Source organism: Helianthus annuus, chromosome 4 (genome assembly GCF_002127325.2).
Source record: "Helianthus annuus cultivar XRQ/B chromosome 4, HanXRQr2.0-SUNRISE, whole genome shotgun sequence".
In the NCBI taxonomy this organism is placed as follows: Eukaryota; Viridiplantae; Streptophyta; class Magnoliopsida; order Asterales; family Asteraceae; genus Helianthus; species Helianthus annuus.
This window is the reverse complement of record NC_035436.2, coordinates 83,569,427-83,588,762: the sequence shown is the minus strand read 5'-3', so window position 1 is coordinate 83,588,762 and position 19,336 is coordinate 83,569,427. Positions and strand designations below refer to the sequence as shown.

Here is a 19,336-nt window from a genome sequence, read left to right as displayed (position 1 = left end):
GCCTATACGATGCGCATCAAGCCTCCCACCAGACATAACCTGCACCTGTCAGCCTGCCATGTCTTTTACTTTATTTCAATACGCATCGTATAGATCTATACAATACGTATTAATTTGAAAAGTGTGCGGATAAAAAGAAGGGTGTATCATTGGAAAATCACTAAAAAAAATATTTGAAAAATAAAGATGAGGGCGGTGGGAAGCTTCACATGTTCAGATCCCAAATTAGGTCGTTTGACCATAAACAAGAGACGACTTCATGATCAAAATCTAGCCGTCCAATCAACCAGTTTGAAAACCAATCTTAACGGTCAAAGAACATTCTAGAACTCAAAATATCTTTCCTTCCAACCCTACATATACTAACCCCCTTTGTTCAGCATACACATTCTCATACCTCTCACAAACCCTAAAATTTTCATAATGGCCGGTAAAGGTGAAGGTCCCGCTATCGGTATCGATCTTGGTACTACGTACTCATGTGTCGGTGTATGGCAACATGATCGTGTTGAAATCATTGCTAATGATCAAGGTAACCGGACTACGCCATCGTATGTTGCTTTTACTGATTCCGAGAGGTTGATTGGTGATGCAGCTAAGAATCAGGTCGCCATGAACCCTACCAACACTGTTTTTGGTGAGTGTTTTATCTTCTAATATCAATTTATTGTTGAATTTGTAATTGAGATATTCTTTTACGATTTATGGGTATAATATTGTTCATATTAGTATGATATGTCTTATAGTTTATAGATCTTAATGTTGTAGTTTTGCGTCTTGTTTGTGCACTGAGTGTTTTTTTTTTTTTTTTAATGTCATTGTTTGGTATTAAATTGTGTTTTTTTTTTTGCTATACAAAATCAAAACAAGTAATGCACAATATCTGATTTGATCTAGATTTTTTTAGAAAAAAAGTTTGTGTAGGAAAACTGTTAACTTTTTAGATTTAGATGTAAAGGAATTTTAATTAACTGATTAACATGTTATTAATCAGCTAGGTTTGCTTATGCTTTAAAGTTTTAATCCAAGGATGTAGGCGTGTTTATGTCGAAATCGGAAACAAAATCAAATTCTGATATTTTTAAATATAAGTTTGGTTTTGTCCCAATAAACAGGATAATTATTATTTGTTGTTTGATTGAATTAAGTTAAATAATATTTGATTAAATTTGTATTTGGATTGAGTTCAATGTAATTTGGTTTGATTTGGTTTTGGTTTAAACAGTATCTGTTAGGTTTGGATTAAATATGTAATTCGGTTCGATTTTAAACAGTTTTTGTTAGATTTGGTTTTCAATTTAATTGGTTTGAACATGATTACTAGACACCCTTAGGCTATGCGGTATGGTGATGGTCCTCCCTTGGAGGATGATCCGCCACGTAGGATGGGTGTGAGGATGCGGCAAAGAAGATGGAGGTATGGAAACGGGGGATGGACCTAAAAATGTATATGTATATATTGTATATAGGTGTGTGTGAGAGGGGAGGGTTGTTTTTTGTCTTGTTGTGGCCTGTCGGACACGTCCACCTGCGGACGGTGAGGACGCCGCTTGGGGGGGCAACATGGAAAGAGGACCGGCGCCGGTGGGGCACGGTCCAAAGCCGATCCCCATACCGAGCAGCCTTATAGGGGTGATCACAAATTGTTGAAACATACACTTAGCTAATGATTTGTTTTCGTACTTTATTAGTTTAATGGGTTCAGTTTAACAACCTTTTTTTTAATGTTTGCAGATGCAAAACGTCTAATCGGCAGAAGATTTTCTGACGCTTCTGTACAAAGCGACATCAAACTATGGCCATTCAAGGTCATTTCAGGACCAGCCGAGAAGCCAATGATTTCCGTAAACTACAAAGGTGAAGAAAAAACATTCGCAGCGGAAGAAATCTCATCCATGGTGCTCATCAAAATGAAGGAAATCGCCGAAGCCTTCCTCGGAACCACTGTCAAAAACGCTGTCGTCACAGTTCCTGCATACTTCAACGACTCGCAGCGCCAAGCCACCAAGGATTCTGGCGTTATTTCGGGCCTCAACGTCTTGCGTATCATCAATGAGCCCACGGCAGCGGCCATTGCTTACGGTCTAGACAAGAAAGCTACGAGTGTTGGTGAAAAGAATGTTTTGATCTTTGATCTTGGTGGTGGTACGTTCGATGTGTCACTTTTGACGATCGAAGAAGGTATTTTTGAAGTTAAGGCGACCGCGGGTGACACTCATCTAGGTGGTGAGGATTTTGACAACAGAATGGTGAATCATTTTGTTCAAGAGTTTAAAAGAAAGCACAAAAAGGACATCACGGGTAACCCGCGGGCGCTTAGGCGGTTACGGACGTCTTGTGAACGCGCAAAACGAACACTTTCGTCTACTGCTCAAACCACTATCGAAATTGACTCGCTATACGAAGGAGTCGACTTCTACTCTACTATAACCCGAGCTCGGTTCGAAGAGCTCAACATGGATTTGTTTAGAAAATGCATGGAGCCAGTTGAGAAATGTTTACGCGATGCGAAAATGGACAAAAGTTCGATTCATGATGTTGTTCTCGTAGGTGGATCGACTAGGATCCCGAAAGTGCAACAGTTGCTTCAAGATTTTTTTAACGGAAAGGAGCTTTGTAAAAGCATTAACCCTGACGAGGCGGTCGCGTATGGCGCTGCTGTCCAGGCCGCGATTTTAAGCGGCGAAGGGAACGAAAAGGTTCAAGATCTACTTCTTTTAGACGTCACACCGCTGTCTCAAGGTTTAGAAACCGCAGGCGGGGTGATGACAGTCCTCATTCCGCGAAACACGACCATACCGACGAAAAAAGAGCAAGTTTTCTCGACTTACTCGGACAACCAACCGGGCGTATTAATCCAAGTGTACGAAGGTGAACGAACACGAACACGCGACAACAACTTGTTAGGAAAGTTTGAGCTGTCAGGCATCCCACCCGCGCCTCGCGGTGTCCCACAAATCACTGTCTGCTTCGACATCGACGCAAATGGGATCTTAAATGTGTCGGCCGAGGACAAAACAACCGGGCAGAAGAACAAAATCACCATAACGAACGACAAAGGACGCCTCTCGAAAGAGGACATAGAAAAAATGGTGCAAGAAGCTGAAAAGTACAAATCCGAGGATGAGGAGCATAAGAAGAAGGTGGAGGCGAAGAACACATTGGAGAACTACGCGTATAACATGCGTAACACGGTGAAGGATGAGAAGATCGGCGAGAAGTTGTCTCCCGAGGACAAGAAAAAGATTGAGGACGCTATCGATGAGGCGATCGCGTGGTTGGATAGTAACCAGCTTGGCGAGGCGGATGAGTTTGAAGATAAGATGAAGGAGTTGGAGAATGTTTGTAATCCGATTATCGCGAAGATGTATCAGGGTGGTGGTGATGCTGCTGCTGCTGGTATGGATGATGAGCCTAGTTATTCTGGTGGAAGTGGTGCTGGTCCTAAGATTGAAGAGGTGGATTAAGTGTATACCATTTTTTGTGTTTGGTTATCTATGTGACAATTGGTATTTGTTGGGGTTAATTTTGTAATGCATTTTATATTTTTATCTTTATTATGTGAGATTTTAATGCTATAAACTAGTTGTTTTTGTCTTTGTGACAGTTTTTAATGCTATAAACTAGTTGTTTTTGTCTTTGTGACAAGTAGGATTCTCTAAATTATTGTTACACTAGTTTGGTTTAGTGTTTCTGAAGAGGAGAAACAGAACAATCTCTTGTTTTAGCAATAAATAAAATGGGGTACACTAAGAAACGAATCTCTTATTCAGCTTAAAAATCTTAGTATTCTTGCTATGAAACCTCCAAAAAGGGCAAAAGGTATTTAGAGCTGTTAGAAAATTACTTTGTGAACCGTTTAACTAAAAAATAATTTAATCTTTTCCATTATGAAAATAAAAATAAATAATCATTTTTGGTTCCCTTATTACACAGACATGAACAATCTCATTTGTCATTTTTCTATTTGTGACCCAAAAGAGATGTTAATTAATTGACTGGTTGCAACGATTGTTCTACTCATATATTTCTCAATAATGAATCAACAACATTCATGCTCGGTCAATATTAATTCTCGTGAAATTCAAATTCCCAGTTCCACTGAATATTACGAACTAAACGCAAACTTACAGTTTAAAAAAAAAAAAAAAAAGAAAACCGAGTAAGGGTATTACACCAAGAAATTGTTTAGGTATTACACCAAGAAATTGTTTAGGTCAATCAATATTAATTGTCGGCAACAAAAGGGTCCTCGGTTGAGGACAACTTTAATATTGTCGGAACATTATGGGATTGTAGGCTGAATAAGCGTATCAGACGGAATGGGCTGAATTTCTAACACTCGTTGGTGCCCTAAGAAACTTCAAACGGAAATTTAGTGAAGATTCACGGAACTAGGGATAACACAACTTTCTTAGTAAAGAAGGTAAGGGCTGACATTGAGGCGAATGAAACACAACCCATAATAGAAGGCACGGTGAAATGGTGTAATTGGGCGATTACAAAAGCAAACATGTTCATCTGGAAATGCGCCCAAGGCGGAATCCCAACACGAGTGGAACTAGGCAAAAGAGGCATTCGGGTGGGAGACGGATTATGCGCGAGCTGCTGATACGAGCCGGAAACCGTAGACCATCTTTTGGTCTCTTGTACGATGGCAAAAGCGTTATGGTGGGCGATAGTAGTATGGCTGAATAATAATACATTTTATACATGTTTCGGTAAAGGAGTTACTAAAATGCGTGGAATCAACAAAGATAATAAAAAGAAAGAAGAAAACTATCAGATGTGTCATGGTGGCAAACTTGTGGAAGAAAGATAATAAAAAGAAAGGAGAAATGATGATGTCTTCAATGGTATACACAGGTCTAATACAAATTTATTACAAGAAATGGCTAAAAAATGTATGTACTTGTGGATATGGAGAATTGGGTAAAAGAAGGTATAGATGTTGTAAATGGCTAGGAATGTAAAATGTAATTGTATGAAAAGCTTGTAAAATCTTGTATTTGTTAGCCTTTTGGATGTTATATTTAAGTTTCCTTTTTTATGTTAAAAAAAAGTGAACTTGATGAGCTGTCCTCGTTACCGAATCGATATCTACAAGTGTGCTTTGGGCCTTGACTTATTTGTTGGGCTAGGAGTTATAGTAGGCCTATCCATTACCCGATAATACACAACAACAAGATGTTGAATTGTTGGTAACTTGATATCCACCTTTGGTATGTTGATTAATTTTTGTATGCTTCTCTCTTTAAATATATTCACACGGTTATAACCCGAAAACTTTCTGGACAGAAAAAATAAATTTATATTAATCAAATTATGTTGTTAAATAAAATAAAATAAAATAAATAGACATGTTTTCAAACTTTATATTGATTATACAAAGAAAATTTTTACCATTCTTGAGTGAAAAATGTAATATTTATATATTATTCTAAGGAACACATTTGTTCAAGGTAATCCAAGAATTTCAATGTGTTTTGGATGCGATAAAACTTTGTATCACAAATACAACAATATTATACTCGCTCATATTACTTTTCCAAATAATCAACATATCAAGATTTGTTGCACCAGGATGTTCTTGCATAGCGTCTAGAAAATATACTTAGGATCAATCATCTTGCAATAGTTAGACCAGACTCTAATTGAATCAATGTTAGATCAATCGTTTATACCCAATAGTAAGATCAATCATCTTGCAATACTTAGATCAATCGTTCTTATACCTAACCTATCAATCTTCCCACCTTGATCTTGGATTTTGACAATTTTTTGCTTATATGTTACAGTTAGTTCTGCTTTGGTTCTTTTAAAGAATATTAACTCACCAAAATATCCAGCAAAAATAACATTAGACAAAAGTATCAAACCCATATGGTCCCCTCGTCAGTTAGCCAGCAAGTCTAAACAAACAATAATTATATACCTCCACCGTCGCCACCACCAGCGACACCGCTGCCACCACCGCCGCTAGGGGCAAGAAAGATAACCGACATAACCACCGTTAACCGACAAAACTAACCCAAATATGACCCGTAACCTACATAACTGATGGATCGGTTTCATGATTTGTAAATAATCGGCTGTCCAGTTTCCATTTTGATTAGGCTTTCCATAACCAACCAAGATAAGCAACCTTAACCGACGTGTGATTTGTCTAGAGTAAGAGTAGCCATGGGTTTGTGTTGCATGTGTTCTGTGTGTATTGTTCATCAAACATGTCTTCTAATTTTTGTTTCAAGTGTTCTAGGTTGAAAAGGGTTGGTTTATGTACATCAAATAATAGCAGTGGCAACATTATAGAAACATGCAAAATGGATTAGTCCTCAAAACAACAAATTGGGTCAGGAACAAAAATTTAATCAGCCACAACAAAACGGTTAACCGACCCATAACTGGCCCGTACCCATGCCAAAAACCGACTAACCTAACATAAAAATATAACTGGTAATCCTATTTGGTACCTTCTCTACCATGACTCATTCAACCTCACCCAATTTTGGCTAGAACTCGTTTTGACCCAAGCCCGCTTTGACTCAAAAAGATTGGTGCTTCTTTAAAATGGCCCCTTTTCATCCGAACTCATCTTGCACAAAACATGTATGGACCCAAACACGTTCTAAACAACGGGTTGCCTTGTATTGTCTTTGCCTCTACTAAGTTTACAGCCCTACACTGAATTTGTGAAATAAAAAACGGATTATTTGCAACTCGTAAAACAATTTAAAATTGTAGTTTAATTACCTTTATTCAAAACCTAAACACAAATTGAGTACACATATCTTATAAATAATCAATTTTAGATCCAAAAACAATACCACAGACTCAACGTTGGCGAATATAGCGGCACCGGATCTAGAAAAAGCGGGGGACATTAAGTCTTCAAGCTTTGAACGCCAACCTACAAGGACATAAAAGTATATTATTTTTTCAAGTCATATTCTATAGTTTAACATTCCGAGTTAATCATTATTTTTTGCTCGCTTGCACATTATGCATGTTTTCATTATAGCAGAACGAAAAATTAACAAAAAATTGAGGTGCTTAGCAAATTTTTGTATATTTTAATATTAATTCACAAGAGTAATGTGACATAACCTGCTTAAAAGATAGCAAATTTGTCTAATTTCTCTTCTAGATAATCAACTTTTTAAGTCACAAAAAACCATCAAATATTCAAATAATGCAAGGTACGTGATCTGGTAACCAGTCAAAATGATGACGTGTCAGCCAGTTCTTACAATTCAAATCCTTTCCTAATTGCGTTACTAATGTGTCTATAACATGGCACCAAAAAACCATTTTGGCTTAGGTGATTACCAGTAGCCAAAATCCGTCGAAAAAACATTAGCATTCACACAAAATGGTGGAATAAGACCTTGAAAAACCTTTCAATCAACGTGAAAAAAATACCTTCCAGTTGTAAAATTCCGCTTCCTGGGTATATTTTATGTAAAGTTTGAGAGAGGGAACAAGACTCGGATCTTGAAGAGGTATGGTCCCAAACCATTGCACGCATGGCAGGGACCACATCATTTTTTTCCAGCTTGGCGCCTACATCAGCCGAATGCATACAGAAGCTTCTAGGAAGAAATCGCAAGTGACAAAGAAGATGCTCCTCCAGACATATAGGACGACACGTGTCACCTATCGTAGACGCCGACTAGACCTGCAAGATATCCGGAGGACAGACCGACAGCCACTGCCAGGAATCGCCTAGTTGGACAAATAAGGTCGTGCCATGTCATCCACTACTCTGGCAACAACAGAGGGAACAAAGAGTATGTTCTCCTTGGTCGGACAGCTGGCGCCCATTGACTAGCTGGCAGGTGTCCTCCTCCTTCATCCTTCTGCTATAAATATATGACTCCTCCTTCAGGTTTACGGATTCGACTCTCTCACTATTTACTCTTAACACACACTATTCTCCTCAGAATAGTACTTATTCTCACGTCGGAGGGTGGTCACAAGGAGAACCCCTATTCCCCTCCCTGTGGCGAGTCACTGGTGTTCTGTTTTGCAGGATTCCAGCTAACGGCGAGTGGAGGAAGAGATTGAACCATAATATACGAGATAGTTCAGCTGGGGTAACCTCGTGTTAACCAGTTTTTCATCATTGGCGCCCACCGCATTTTTCACCACCATTTTCATCTCTTTTCTCTTTGAAAACACTCTTCAATGGCTGAACAAAACTCCTCATTTTGCATCGACAGAGAAAACTCTACGTTTGGACCGGCTACGGACAACGTTCACGTCCAAGGCCACCAAAGGGACGAGGCCGTCAGGGAGGAGATCGCAAATATCGAAATCCCTGATTTCTTTGGGAGTGCTTCCCGAGTGATCAATCAGACAACTCCAGGAGCTCAAATCCTAAACCATGGTGCTGGCCCTACAGCACCATCGGCACCAGCACAACTGAATATATCAACACTAGTGGGATTACCAGAAGGAGAGACTCTCACTTCCTGGTATACCAAGCAACAAGAAACACTGAACCTAGTCTATGCGCAACTAAGCGCACAACAAGCACTGATCCAGGCGCAAGCCCTTCCGTCTCCTGTTGTAACTCCAGCTCAACGACAGACAAGTACTCAGACTTCGCAACATGCGCATGCGCACACACGAACTCAACCGCATGAAAGATCATCCACTATAAGGAGGCAAAGCGTGCATGACACGCGCGAAACATATGGTGAAACAGAGAGCAACTATGTAAAATACACTCAGCAGCAGAAGAAACCCCTATTGCACAGCCGGCTTGGACCACGCAACATCCAAAAAGAATGGGAACACAACATTGAAGAAGAGGATTCCACCTATATACAAGAAGAAACCTCAGTCTTCAGCAGGCTGCCACCAAACCATGCGACATATAGACACCCCGCGCGTGCAGGGTACAATCCAGAGACTGAGCATGATTTCACTTTAAGCTACCGTCCGGAGGGCGTAGCCGAGAAATCCAAATTCGCCAGAGAAATTGCTATGGCTCCGTTAGAAAAAACAAAGCTGCCACATAACATGGGAAAATACAATGGGCTCACAGATCCGGATGATCACCTACAAGTCTTCACAAGTGCTAGTGTGGTGGGAGGTTGGTCTTTACAAGTATGGTGTCACCTATTCGTATAAACCTTCATAGGCGTCACGTGCGCATGGTTTGATACTCTACCAGTTGGAAGAATCAAGTCTTGGATGGACTTCCAAGAGAAATTCTTGTCTCATTTCAGCCAACAGAGAAGGTACAGCAGAGATTCAGCATATGTTCTAAACATCTGGTGCAAGGAACACAAAGGTATTGTGAATTTCATTACCAGATATAACAAAGAGTGTTTGGAGATAGGAAACGTGGGAGATGAGATCAGACGCGTGCACTTCATGCGCGCCGTCAAATGTGATGATCTGATTAAAAAAGTAAAAGGTAGAGACGGAGGTCCCAAAGTGTCACACCCTGACTTTTGCGGAAGCGTATGATGTGTGACTTGCTCAATATCATTGCATTCAATTATAATAAACAACTATATGATCAAAATGATGTTCATCCAACCATAGGTTTGAAATATTACAACACGAGTCATTTAAGTTTCAACCAAAACCCTCAAGTTATGATACAAACAAAAGTGGATGACATCTAAACTTGAAATTTACATCGTGAAAACAACACCAGCGCCCAAGATCCAACTTGTTTCCTGAAATACATGTGAGTTTTGGAAAAATCGTCAACATAATGTTGGTGTGAGTTCATGCAGTTTTTGTATTGAATGTTTATATTCTTAAATGAAAATATGGTATGTAATTTGTATGAAACAAGTATTTTTGTAAATGTAAGGAAATCGAGATCGCTAATGGTTTGCAAGGTCATTAGCATGTGACACCACATAGGAAGCATCCAAACCATCGACATTTTTAGTTGTCGATTCCACGACTGTCGATTCACGACTAGAGACACAAAAGCACTGCTTGGTAAAAGAGTGGCCAAGAGTGTGGCTGCCTGAAACCCATTAGATCTAACCTTTTGTTCCGCGGTCTTGGTATATAACTGATTAGTGGTGCTTATGGCACTCTATTTGTGACATGATCCAAAGTATCATTCCTTAGTTTTAGTATTTAACATACGATAACACATGTATTTTCCCCAAGTTTAGAAAACAAGTAAAAGTTTTAATGTGGGGACATGAACTCACAACTTTGCGTATCCTGCGCCGTAAACTTCACCGGTTGGTTTCGTAGCGTCGTGACCTATACGTGTTCTATTAATGTTAGTCACTAGACTTGTATCACACAAGTACAAGTCACCATCTTTTGTTTACGTATATGTTCTTTGTATGTTCAATCTTTATGAGGGTCGTGCCCTTGTTTGTCGGGTCTCGCCCGTTTGTCATGCCTTTGCACTTTATGTATGTAATGTATTTTTGTAAATATATATTTTACTTCTCAAATATATATATTCATTCATGTAGTCCCTTTTTAAGGTAATAGATCTTAAAAATAATTCATATTTTTTAACTTTTCACGTATGTTACTTATATTATTTTCCCAAAAATAAATATAAGTATTTCGTAAAATAATATCCTCAATATTATTTTGGTACAAGTATTCTTAGGAAAGTATACTTGTATTTTATGTAAATACTTGTGTATTTTGTATTTTTCACAAAAAATCAATACTTTGATTTCTATTACTTTTCGGAGTTAGATTTCTTAAAAATAATATATTTTTAAGACTCGTAAGAAATATATATATTTTGTCATGCTATAAAATATATATAATCATTCTCGATATTCACCTGATTTTTGTATACTTGTATACTTATGTATTCTTATGTAGTTGTATGTGTTTTTTTTTGTATTCATACTCCTTGGGAGTATTTAGTGTATTTTCAAGTCCTTAATACACTACTACATATAGTACACACAATATACACTTAGCACAAAATTTGGTGATCACTAAATATATATATTTTCCCCAAAATATACATTCTTAATATTGATTTTAACTTGAAGAAATCACCATTTCTTGACTTGTAATTTTACACAAAAAATAGGGAAACCTTGGTAAATATTTTTAGGTGAATTTTTAGGGAATAAGTTTCACCACAACTTATATTTTCTAAGTATCAAAATTTAGTTTCCCCTAAAAATGGAGGTTTCCCATGTTTTCAAAACATGTGTTTATTTTCTTTTCAACTTCAAAACAATTTTCTAACAATAATCATCAACAATAAACACTAATTCTTCCATATGAAACATCATGGTGGACTTGATTCTTGTTAAAAATGTGTAGTCTTTTAGATCTACACTGTACATATTATGATCTTTCCAAAAACAAGTGTTCTTTTGTATTTTAGACAAACTTTTTATGAAACTTTATTTCATTAACCAACTCGTCCATGAGTTTAATGGTCTTTAAAGTTTGTAAATCATGTTCTAAAACCACTTTTATATTTATTAGAAAGATCATTATTTTTAACATCATGTTTAACCATGGATCTTTCAAGATCCATGCTTTATATCTTTAGATCTTTCAAAAACAAGCTTTATGTTATATTTTAACAAACTTTCCATGAGTTTTAGTTTCAAAAATTAATTCTACACATACTTTATCACTTCAAAATTACAAGTTTATGCATAAAATTTTATATTTCAAGTTCACATTATGCTTCATATGTTCACCTTCAAGTTTAACCATGGATCCTTCAAGATCCATGCTTAAACTTGTTAGATCTAAGCTTTAACATACTTGAACTAAACATAAACTCAAGATATAATATCAACAACATCAATACATACTCTAAAATTTCATGTAATCACTTATTTTCTTCATGAATATGTTAGATATTTTCATTTTTAACATTAGAAGTTAAGTTGTTTAGATGGTGAAACTTGTACATAACATAAACATGACATAAATTAGTGATCAAGAAGCTTACAACTAGCTCTAATGGCTAGGGAAGTGACACAAAAATGGAGGTGATGAACAAGGAAGAAAATGAGAGGTTAAAAGCTCCACAAGGTGGTCCTTCAAGTTCTAGCCTCCATACACCTTCTAGCAAGCTTGGATTGTGAGGAAATGAAGTGAAAATGAATGTATATGGGTGTGTGTGTTGAGCTGTGAGTTAGATATGAAGGGAGGTAGAAGATGAAGTTGTTTGAGAATGGTGATTAGTTTAGGATTTATAAAGATTTTCCATATCTTTCTTATGGCATATTACTAGAATATTCCTTACACAAAATCTAATATAATCTAATAAAATCAAGTGAAATCTAATAAAATCAAATAAAATCTCCATGTGGGACCCATAGGGGCCGGATTTGGTGAAAGAGGGGAGGGTAAAATGTAAAATTTTGGAAGTTGAAGGTTTAAAGTGCAAATGATAAGGCTTAAGTAAGTTTAAGTGTGTTTAGGTGTTTTTATGATTTTTTTTTAAGGTGTTCTAGCATCAATACTAGTTTAATATCATAAAAACATTACTTCTAGTCAAATTTTGATGTCTCAGTTATTGTCCGGTTGTTCGATTCGTTACGGTTCGTTAAAGTGCTGAATTGCGCAGTTTCACTAGGTATAAAGCACTTTTTGTGGCAGTTTTAATCCCCGACACTTTGTAAGTTGTTTGAGACAATAAAACATAAATTCTACATGATATTAATGTGCTTAAAAGCTTATTATAGCTGAATTGTTGCTGAATTATGCCTAATTCTGCATTTAGAGTGCATTTCGGGTGCTTTTAATTGCATAGTTTAGCTTCCGGAAAGTTTATATGTTAACCCTTGTATCCATACTTGGGTTTTATTGTATTTTAGAAGTTGGACCTACTCCTAGGCCCTAATTCTGTTGTCTGACTGTTTTCTGCAGAACTGCTGACACAGTGTGTCTTACCGATGAGTTTACTAGTCTTTCTGACGCAACGCTAAAGTAATGCATTAAGCAATATTTGAAGTATAAAACGTGCATGAATTCACATGTATAGCATGTAATCAGACAATGTTGACATTTAAGCACATAATTGTAGATAATAACTAATAATTAGACTGTACGGAAATTACCGGTTTTGTGCCAGTTGTCACAGTCTCCCCCCGTTAAAAGAATTTCGCCCCGAAATTCAGACTGAGTCATCTTCCGTAGGAGCCTTCTCGAACAGATGAGGGTACTTGGCTTTGAACCGGTCTTCACGTTCCCACATGTACTCGGGTCTGTGTTTAGAGTTCCAACGTACTTTGACAAACTTAATGCGACTCCTCCTTATTTTATGGATCTCCCAATCCGTTACCTCGACAGGCTGTTCTGTAAATCGGAGTATGTCGTTGATATGCACCTCATCCGCAGGGATGATAACTGTTTCTTGGGTTGGACTCTTTTTGGGGTTGGACACATGAAACGTATCATGTACACCATTAAGTTCTTCAGGTAACTCCTGCTTGTACGTCACGGTACCAATTCTTTCCAAGGTCTTGAATGGAAATTTTATGCTCGTCTTGATTCTGAACGTTTGACGACGCAATTTTTGCTGGATATATTAAACCATTCATCGTCGATTCGACTTTCCACGTTTTCTGAATCTTGCTACACCTTTCCAAGGTGAGACTTTCAACAGGACTTTGTCTCCCACCTTGAATTCTAAGGGTTTTCGTCTTCGATCAACGTAGCTCTTTTGTCGATCACGAGTTGCCTTAATGCGCTCTCGGATCTGCACGATCTTGTCGATTGTCTCTTGAACGAGTTAAGGACCAATCAAATGTTTGTCTCTAGCATCTGCCCAACACAAACGGTGATTGGCACTTGCGACCATATAGAGCATATCTTCCAGTGTTTGTATGGTCCATTCGCTCTGACCGTCTGTTTGCGGATGGAAGGCCGTGCTTAGATCTAGTTGAGATCCAAAGGCCTCTTGGAAGGATTGCCAGATCCTTGATACGAAACGTCCATCTCTGTCTAAAATAATCGAAACAGGCATTCCATGCCGTGCTACAATTTCCTTAAGATACAGCTTAGCAAGCTTTTCGGTGCTATCCTTCTCTCGGATGGGTAGGAAATATGCAGACTTCGTCAATCAATCAACTATCACCCATACCATATCATGTCCTCTAGGGGTCTTGGGTAATTTTGTTATGAAGTCCATCGAGATTTACTCCCACTTCCACGTGGGTATCTCTGGTTGCTGCAGTAAACCGGACAGTTTTTGATATTCAGTCTTAACCTTGGCAAAGGTTCATTTCCAACGTAAACAGCTACGTCGCTCTTAAGCCTTGGCCACCAGTAGTATTCTTTCAGGTCTTGATACATTTTGTCCGATCCTGGGTGGATCGAGTATCTCGAGTTATGAGCTTCATCAAAGATGACTTCTCGACTACCGCCATATAGCGGAACCCAAATACGCCCCATAAAGTATAAGGTTCCCTCTTCATTTGGCACCAATTTCTTCTCCGTACCTCGGTGATATTCAGCTCTACGATTTTCCTTCTTAAGGGCTTCTTGTTGTGTGTCATGAATGTGTGCAGTGAGATTCGTTTGAATAGTCATTTCCAATGCTCAAACCCTTAGGGTCTTAACCCCCCTTTTTTTTTCGACTCAACGCGTCTGCTACTAAGTTCGCCTTGCTAGGCTAGTATTTAATCTCACAATCATAATCGTTTAGCAGTTCGACCCAGCGTCGTTGACGCATATTTAATTCCTTCTGATTAAATATGTGCTGTAGGCTTTTGTGATCAGTGAAGATTGTACATTGAGTACCCTATAATTAGTGTCGCCAGATCTTCAAGGCGAATACCACCGCGCCTAGCTCCAGGTCGTGTGTGGTGTAGTTCTTCTCATGAACTTTCAACTGTCTTGAAGCGTAAGCGATGACCTTTTGGCGTTGCATGGGCACGCAACCCAATCCTTGACGCGAAGCGTCACAGTATACCACGAAGTCTTCAGTGCCTTCAGGTAAGGATGGTATCGGTGCATCGCATAGCTTGTTTTTGAGAAGTTGGAAGGCTTCTTCCTACTCATCACCCCAGTCGTACTTCTTATTCTTCTGCGTGAGGGAAGTTAGCGGTTGAGCTATCTTGGAGAAATTCTTGATGAACCGGCGGTAATAGCCCGCTAATCCCAAAAATTGTCGAACTTCGGTTGGAGTTTTGGGGGCTTCCCAATTCTTTATCGCCTCTATCTTTGCTGGGTCTACTTGAATACCCTTCTCGTTCATGACAGGACCAAGGAACTGTACTTCGCGAATCCAGAATTCACACTTTGAGAATTTTGCATAAAGCATCTCTTTCTTTAATAGTTCCAGAATGGTCCTGAGGTGTTGCTCGTGCCCTTCTTTCGTTCGGGAATAAATCAGAGTATCATCGATAAATACAATCACGAATTTATCGAGATATGGTTTGCAGACACGATTCATCAGATCCATAAATACCACTGGCGCGTTCGTTAACTCAAATGGCATCAAAAGGAACTCGTAATGCCCATAACGCGTCCTGAACGCAGTCTTCGGTATGCTCTCTTCTTGCATCCTTAACTGATGGTATCCAGATCGAAGGTCGATCTTGGAGTAGTAACTCGATCCTTGCAACTGATCGTATAAGTCGTCAACCCTCGGTAGTGGGTACCGATTCTTGACAGTGAGCTTATTCAGTTCTCTATAATCGATACACATCCACAGTGTTCCATCCTTCTTCTTCACGAACAAAACTAGAGCTCCCCAAGGCGAGAAGCTCGGCCTTATGAATCCTTTATCCAACAACTCCTGGAGTTGTGTAGATAATTCTTGCATCTCGGATGGTGCAAGTCGATATGGTGCCTTGGCTACAGGAGCGGCTCCTGGAACCAAGTCAATATGGAATTCGACTTGTCGTTGCGGAGGTAGTCCTGGCAGATCTTCGGGAAAAACATCAGGGAATTCCTTCACCATAGGAATGTCTTCGAGTTTCGGCTCCTCGGCCTTCTTACGTGCGCTAGGAATGCAACACATCCTTTCCTCAAGCATTTCTGCACCTTCATACAATTGATGATTCGCAGAGGCGTGTCTTGTTTCTCTCCATGCACGATGAGAGTTTCATCATTCGTAAGGGGGATGCGAATAATTTTCTCATGGCAGACAACTTCAGCTCCATTCTTGGATATCCAATCCATGACTACTACCACCTCAAAACTACCTAAACCAACTGGTAGAAGATTGATAGGGAATTTTCGTTTCCCCAAGTCCAAGTATACAACCCTTAATAACTTTATCCATTTCGACTGATTTCCCATTTGCCAACTCTATAGCATGTGGGGTGTCTAGCTTACTTGTTCCTAAGCCAAGTATATGCTTAAGTTCCATAGACTTAATACCAAATTCGGCGCCGGTATCAAATAGAACGGATTCAATGTGTCGATTTATAAGGGACGTACTCGTAACTACGTTCGGGTCCTAGCGTGCCTTGCGTATTCCCGTCATGAAAATGCTCCCAAGAGCATGAACCTTTCTTCGAACAGTCCTTCCGATAGTGTCCTTTTGTCGCCACATCCGTAGAAATTCTTGGCCTTTGCCATTGCTATTACTGTCCTAAATTCCATTCACATGTCTCATACCAGAACAGCATGCCTCCTTGCTATGCCCGGTCTTGCCCCAATTTCACACCTACGAGTCCTGCACAGACCTATGTGATAATAACCACATCTATCACACTTTGGTAGCTCTCTTTGGTAGTTTTTATCACCTATCTTAGTTGTGACAACGAATGCTTTGACTTTCCTAGTCGCATCGGTTTCCTTATGTTTGTTGTTTGCTTTAGAGCTTTACTTGGGATGTGTATACTTCCTCTTATTTCACCGTTGTTTTCAGTGCTGTTTACTTTGTATTGGACGATTGCTTCAGCTGTAGCACCCCGTGTTACCGAATGTCAAAGTCAAAGTCAAGATTGACTCCTTTGACCATAGTTAGTCTATTTTTGCAATTACGTTAGTTGTATTATGTGGAGTATATGCTAAAATCGAATTAATCAAAGTTTATTTATCGACGCGAACTGCTTTACGACTGTGAATAATAGGAAGTAACAATGCGATAAAGCCAATTAATCAATAGTCGAGCTAATCCAATCATCATCGAACTCGAGACTCGAATTACGCGAATTTTGGGGTTAATATATGTGTGTGTGCCTTGTGTGTTACCTGTGCATGTTTATTTTATGTTATGTGCGATAATCAATCGAAGCTCGAATCGAAACTCGAAACTCAAAACTCAATCGAACTCAATCGGAATCGAATTATGATAATTGGTGGCGAAAAGACAGCGCGAGACATAGATGATGGTATGTTAGATATAGTGGTTGGGATTAAAAGTAATTTGAATAGGAAACTCCATCGTATTCTCATCAATCGCAATTGAAATCGAAATATCAAAAGTCGTCGCACCGAACGCTCGAATCAGGCAGCTGAACAATCAGGCTCTCAGCCGATCGAACGGCCCAGCCGATCGGACTGCTATCCAATCGGACAGGCTGTCCGATCGGGACGCCTGGCCGATCGGACAGCCCTTTCCTCTTTTGGAAGCCTATAAATACCCCTGTCATTGTCATCTTTACCACTTTTGGAAAGCTCTGACCGACCAGCTCGTGCTCCTCTTCTTTTCTCAGATTCCTTCCGATTCTAGTAAGATTTCATCCTAAATCTTGTACTTTCTTGATCTATACACACTCCTACACCTTTCTATCTTTCTAATCTTGATTTCTAACCGTGAAATCATCAAGATTCAAGTGTTCTTGGATGATGTCATCATGGTGTTTTTGAAGAACTTCATGTTTTGGCTTCAATCCACAAAGAATCACTTGGATCTAGCCGATTTCCCCATAAACAAGCAATGATCTTTCATAGATCTGAACATTTCTCGGTGAAAAGGATTGAAAGGTGGTTTTTCAACTTTCTTTCAACTCTTTTACACCCAATGCCTTCAAACTGATAGGAACAGAGCTTGTGCTGACTTGCTAATCATTTCGGTGGTTGCACGACTCAAGACTCGGATTCTATCCACGAGGTTCACCGACTTCGGGTTAAACGTTAAACTCCGTTCCGAACAGTTCACCGGCCGGATTTGGGTGATTCCTGTCTGATCAGGAGGAACAAGTAAGAAAGAGGGTTCTATGGTTCAACCTGTTGTCAAAACACCTCGATATAACATCAAACAATCAGAACAGCCAAGGGTTAGACGAACAGGCTGATCAGGTCAAGAAGCTGACCGATCGGGCTGACTATCCGAACGGACAACCCAGCCGATCGGACAAGCCAGCCGATCGACCAGGCCAGCCGATCGGCTAGCACATGGCCCGACATTTTAACAATTTCATGAAGTCTAGTATTGAACGAAGTGCTGTTCGGTCGGACTACTGTCAGATTTGAAGTTACTCTTCGGATCATGAGATACTATGCTTCAACACTTAATCGATTTTCAAACTTGTTCAACGCGTTGGAGTGCCACCCGATCGGCCGAGCCATCCGACCAGGTGACACCCTGATAAGAACTTGTTGTTGAAGTACCTAACCGATCGGTTAAGCCGGCCGATCGAACGGACCGTTCGATCGATCGACCTGAAAGGTAAGGAAACTTCAATGTTTTCAAAATGCTACAACGAAAACTTCAAAAGTCAAACCATCATACACAAACACATCTTACTCGAAGGAAGAAACAATCCACTCGAACAGCCCATCCGATCGGCATACCGACCGACCGGACAGGCTGTCCGAACGGACTGTTAACCGAACGGTCGAGCCGTCCGATCGGACCTACCGTCCGATCGACCAAGCCATCCAACCCTCCAACACTTGTTTTCCGTTTCACGCGTTGCTTATCGTTGTGCTATCGAACTAGTCAGGCTAACTCTACTCTCAAGTGCTCCCTTAAATCCATCAATCACTGTGAGTATACTCGAACCCTTTTTGCTTTAGCACTTTTGGGTGTTACATACGTTACTTACTCTAAATCACAATCGAACACACTACTCAATTACTTCAAACGCTAACCGTTACTGCATGTATTACGTGACTAAATGAATGCTTGTTGTTATGTTTACACGTGGAATGCTGTCTACCTGCCTTAACGACGATAGTACTATAGTTTGGACTCAGCACCCTTTCACACGGGGGTTGTTAAGGACAATTACTTGCATGGATTATGGTGGTAATCATGTATTGCGAACTGCTTCGGGCAGTCAACCCGCAGTCATTGGTATCGATAGATCCATGTCGATAATTAGCATACTTCGTTTTCCTCTGTGTACATGCTAGTTATGCGTAAACTATTTCGAATTCTATTATGCTATTATCAAACTTGTATGCTCACCTTTACATTATATGTATTGACTTTATTTTAACG

General features: G+C 39.4%; 1 protein-coding gene across 1 annotated transcript; it reads left to right on the top strand.

The window, feature by feature from the left end:
* Positions 1 to 378: 378 nt before the first annotated feature.
* LOC110936435 (heat shock cognate 70 kDa protein 2) lies at positions 379 to 3,634 on the top strand. The gene is made up of 2 exons (XM_022178828.2): positions 379 to 637; positions 1,735 to 3,634. Exons 1-2 carry the CDS (start codon positions 424 to 426, stop codon positions 3,465 to 3,467), a joined length of 1,947 nt encoding a protein of 648 aa, XP_022034520.1. The 5' UTR covers positions 379 to 423; the 3' UTR covers positions 3,468 to 3,634.
* Positions 3,635 to 19,336: the final 15,702 nt, after the last annotated feature.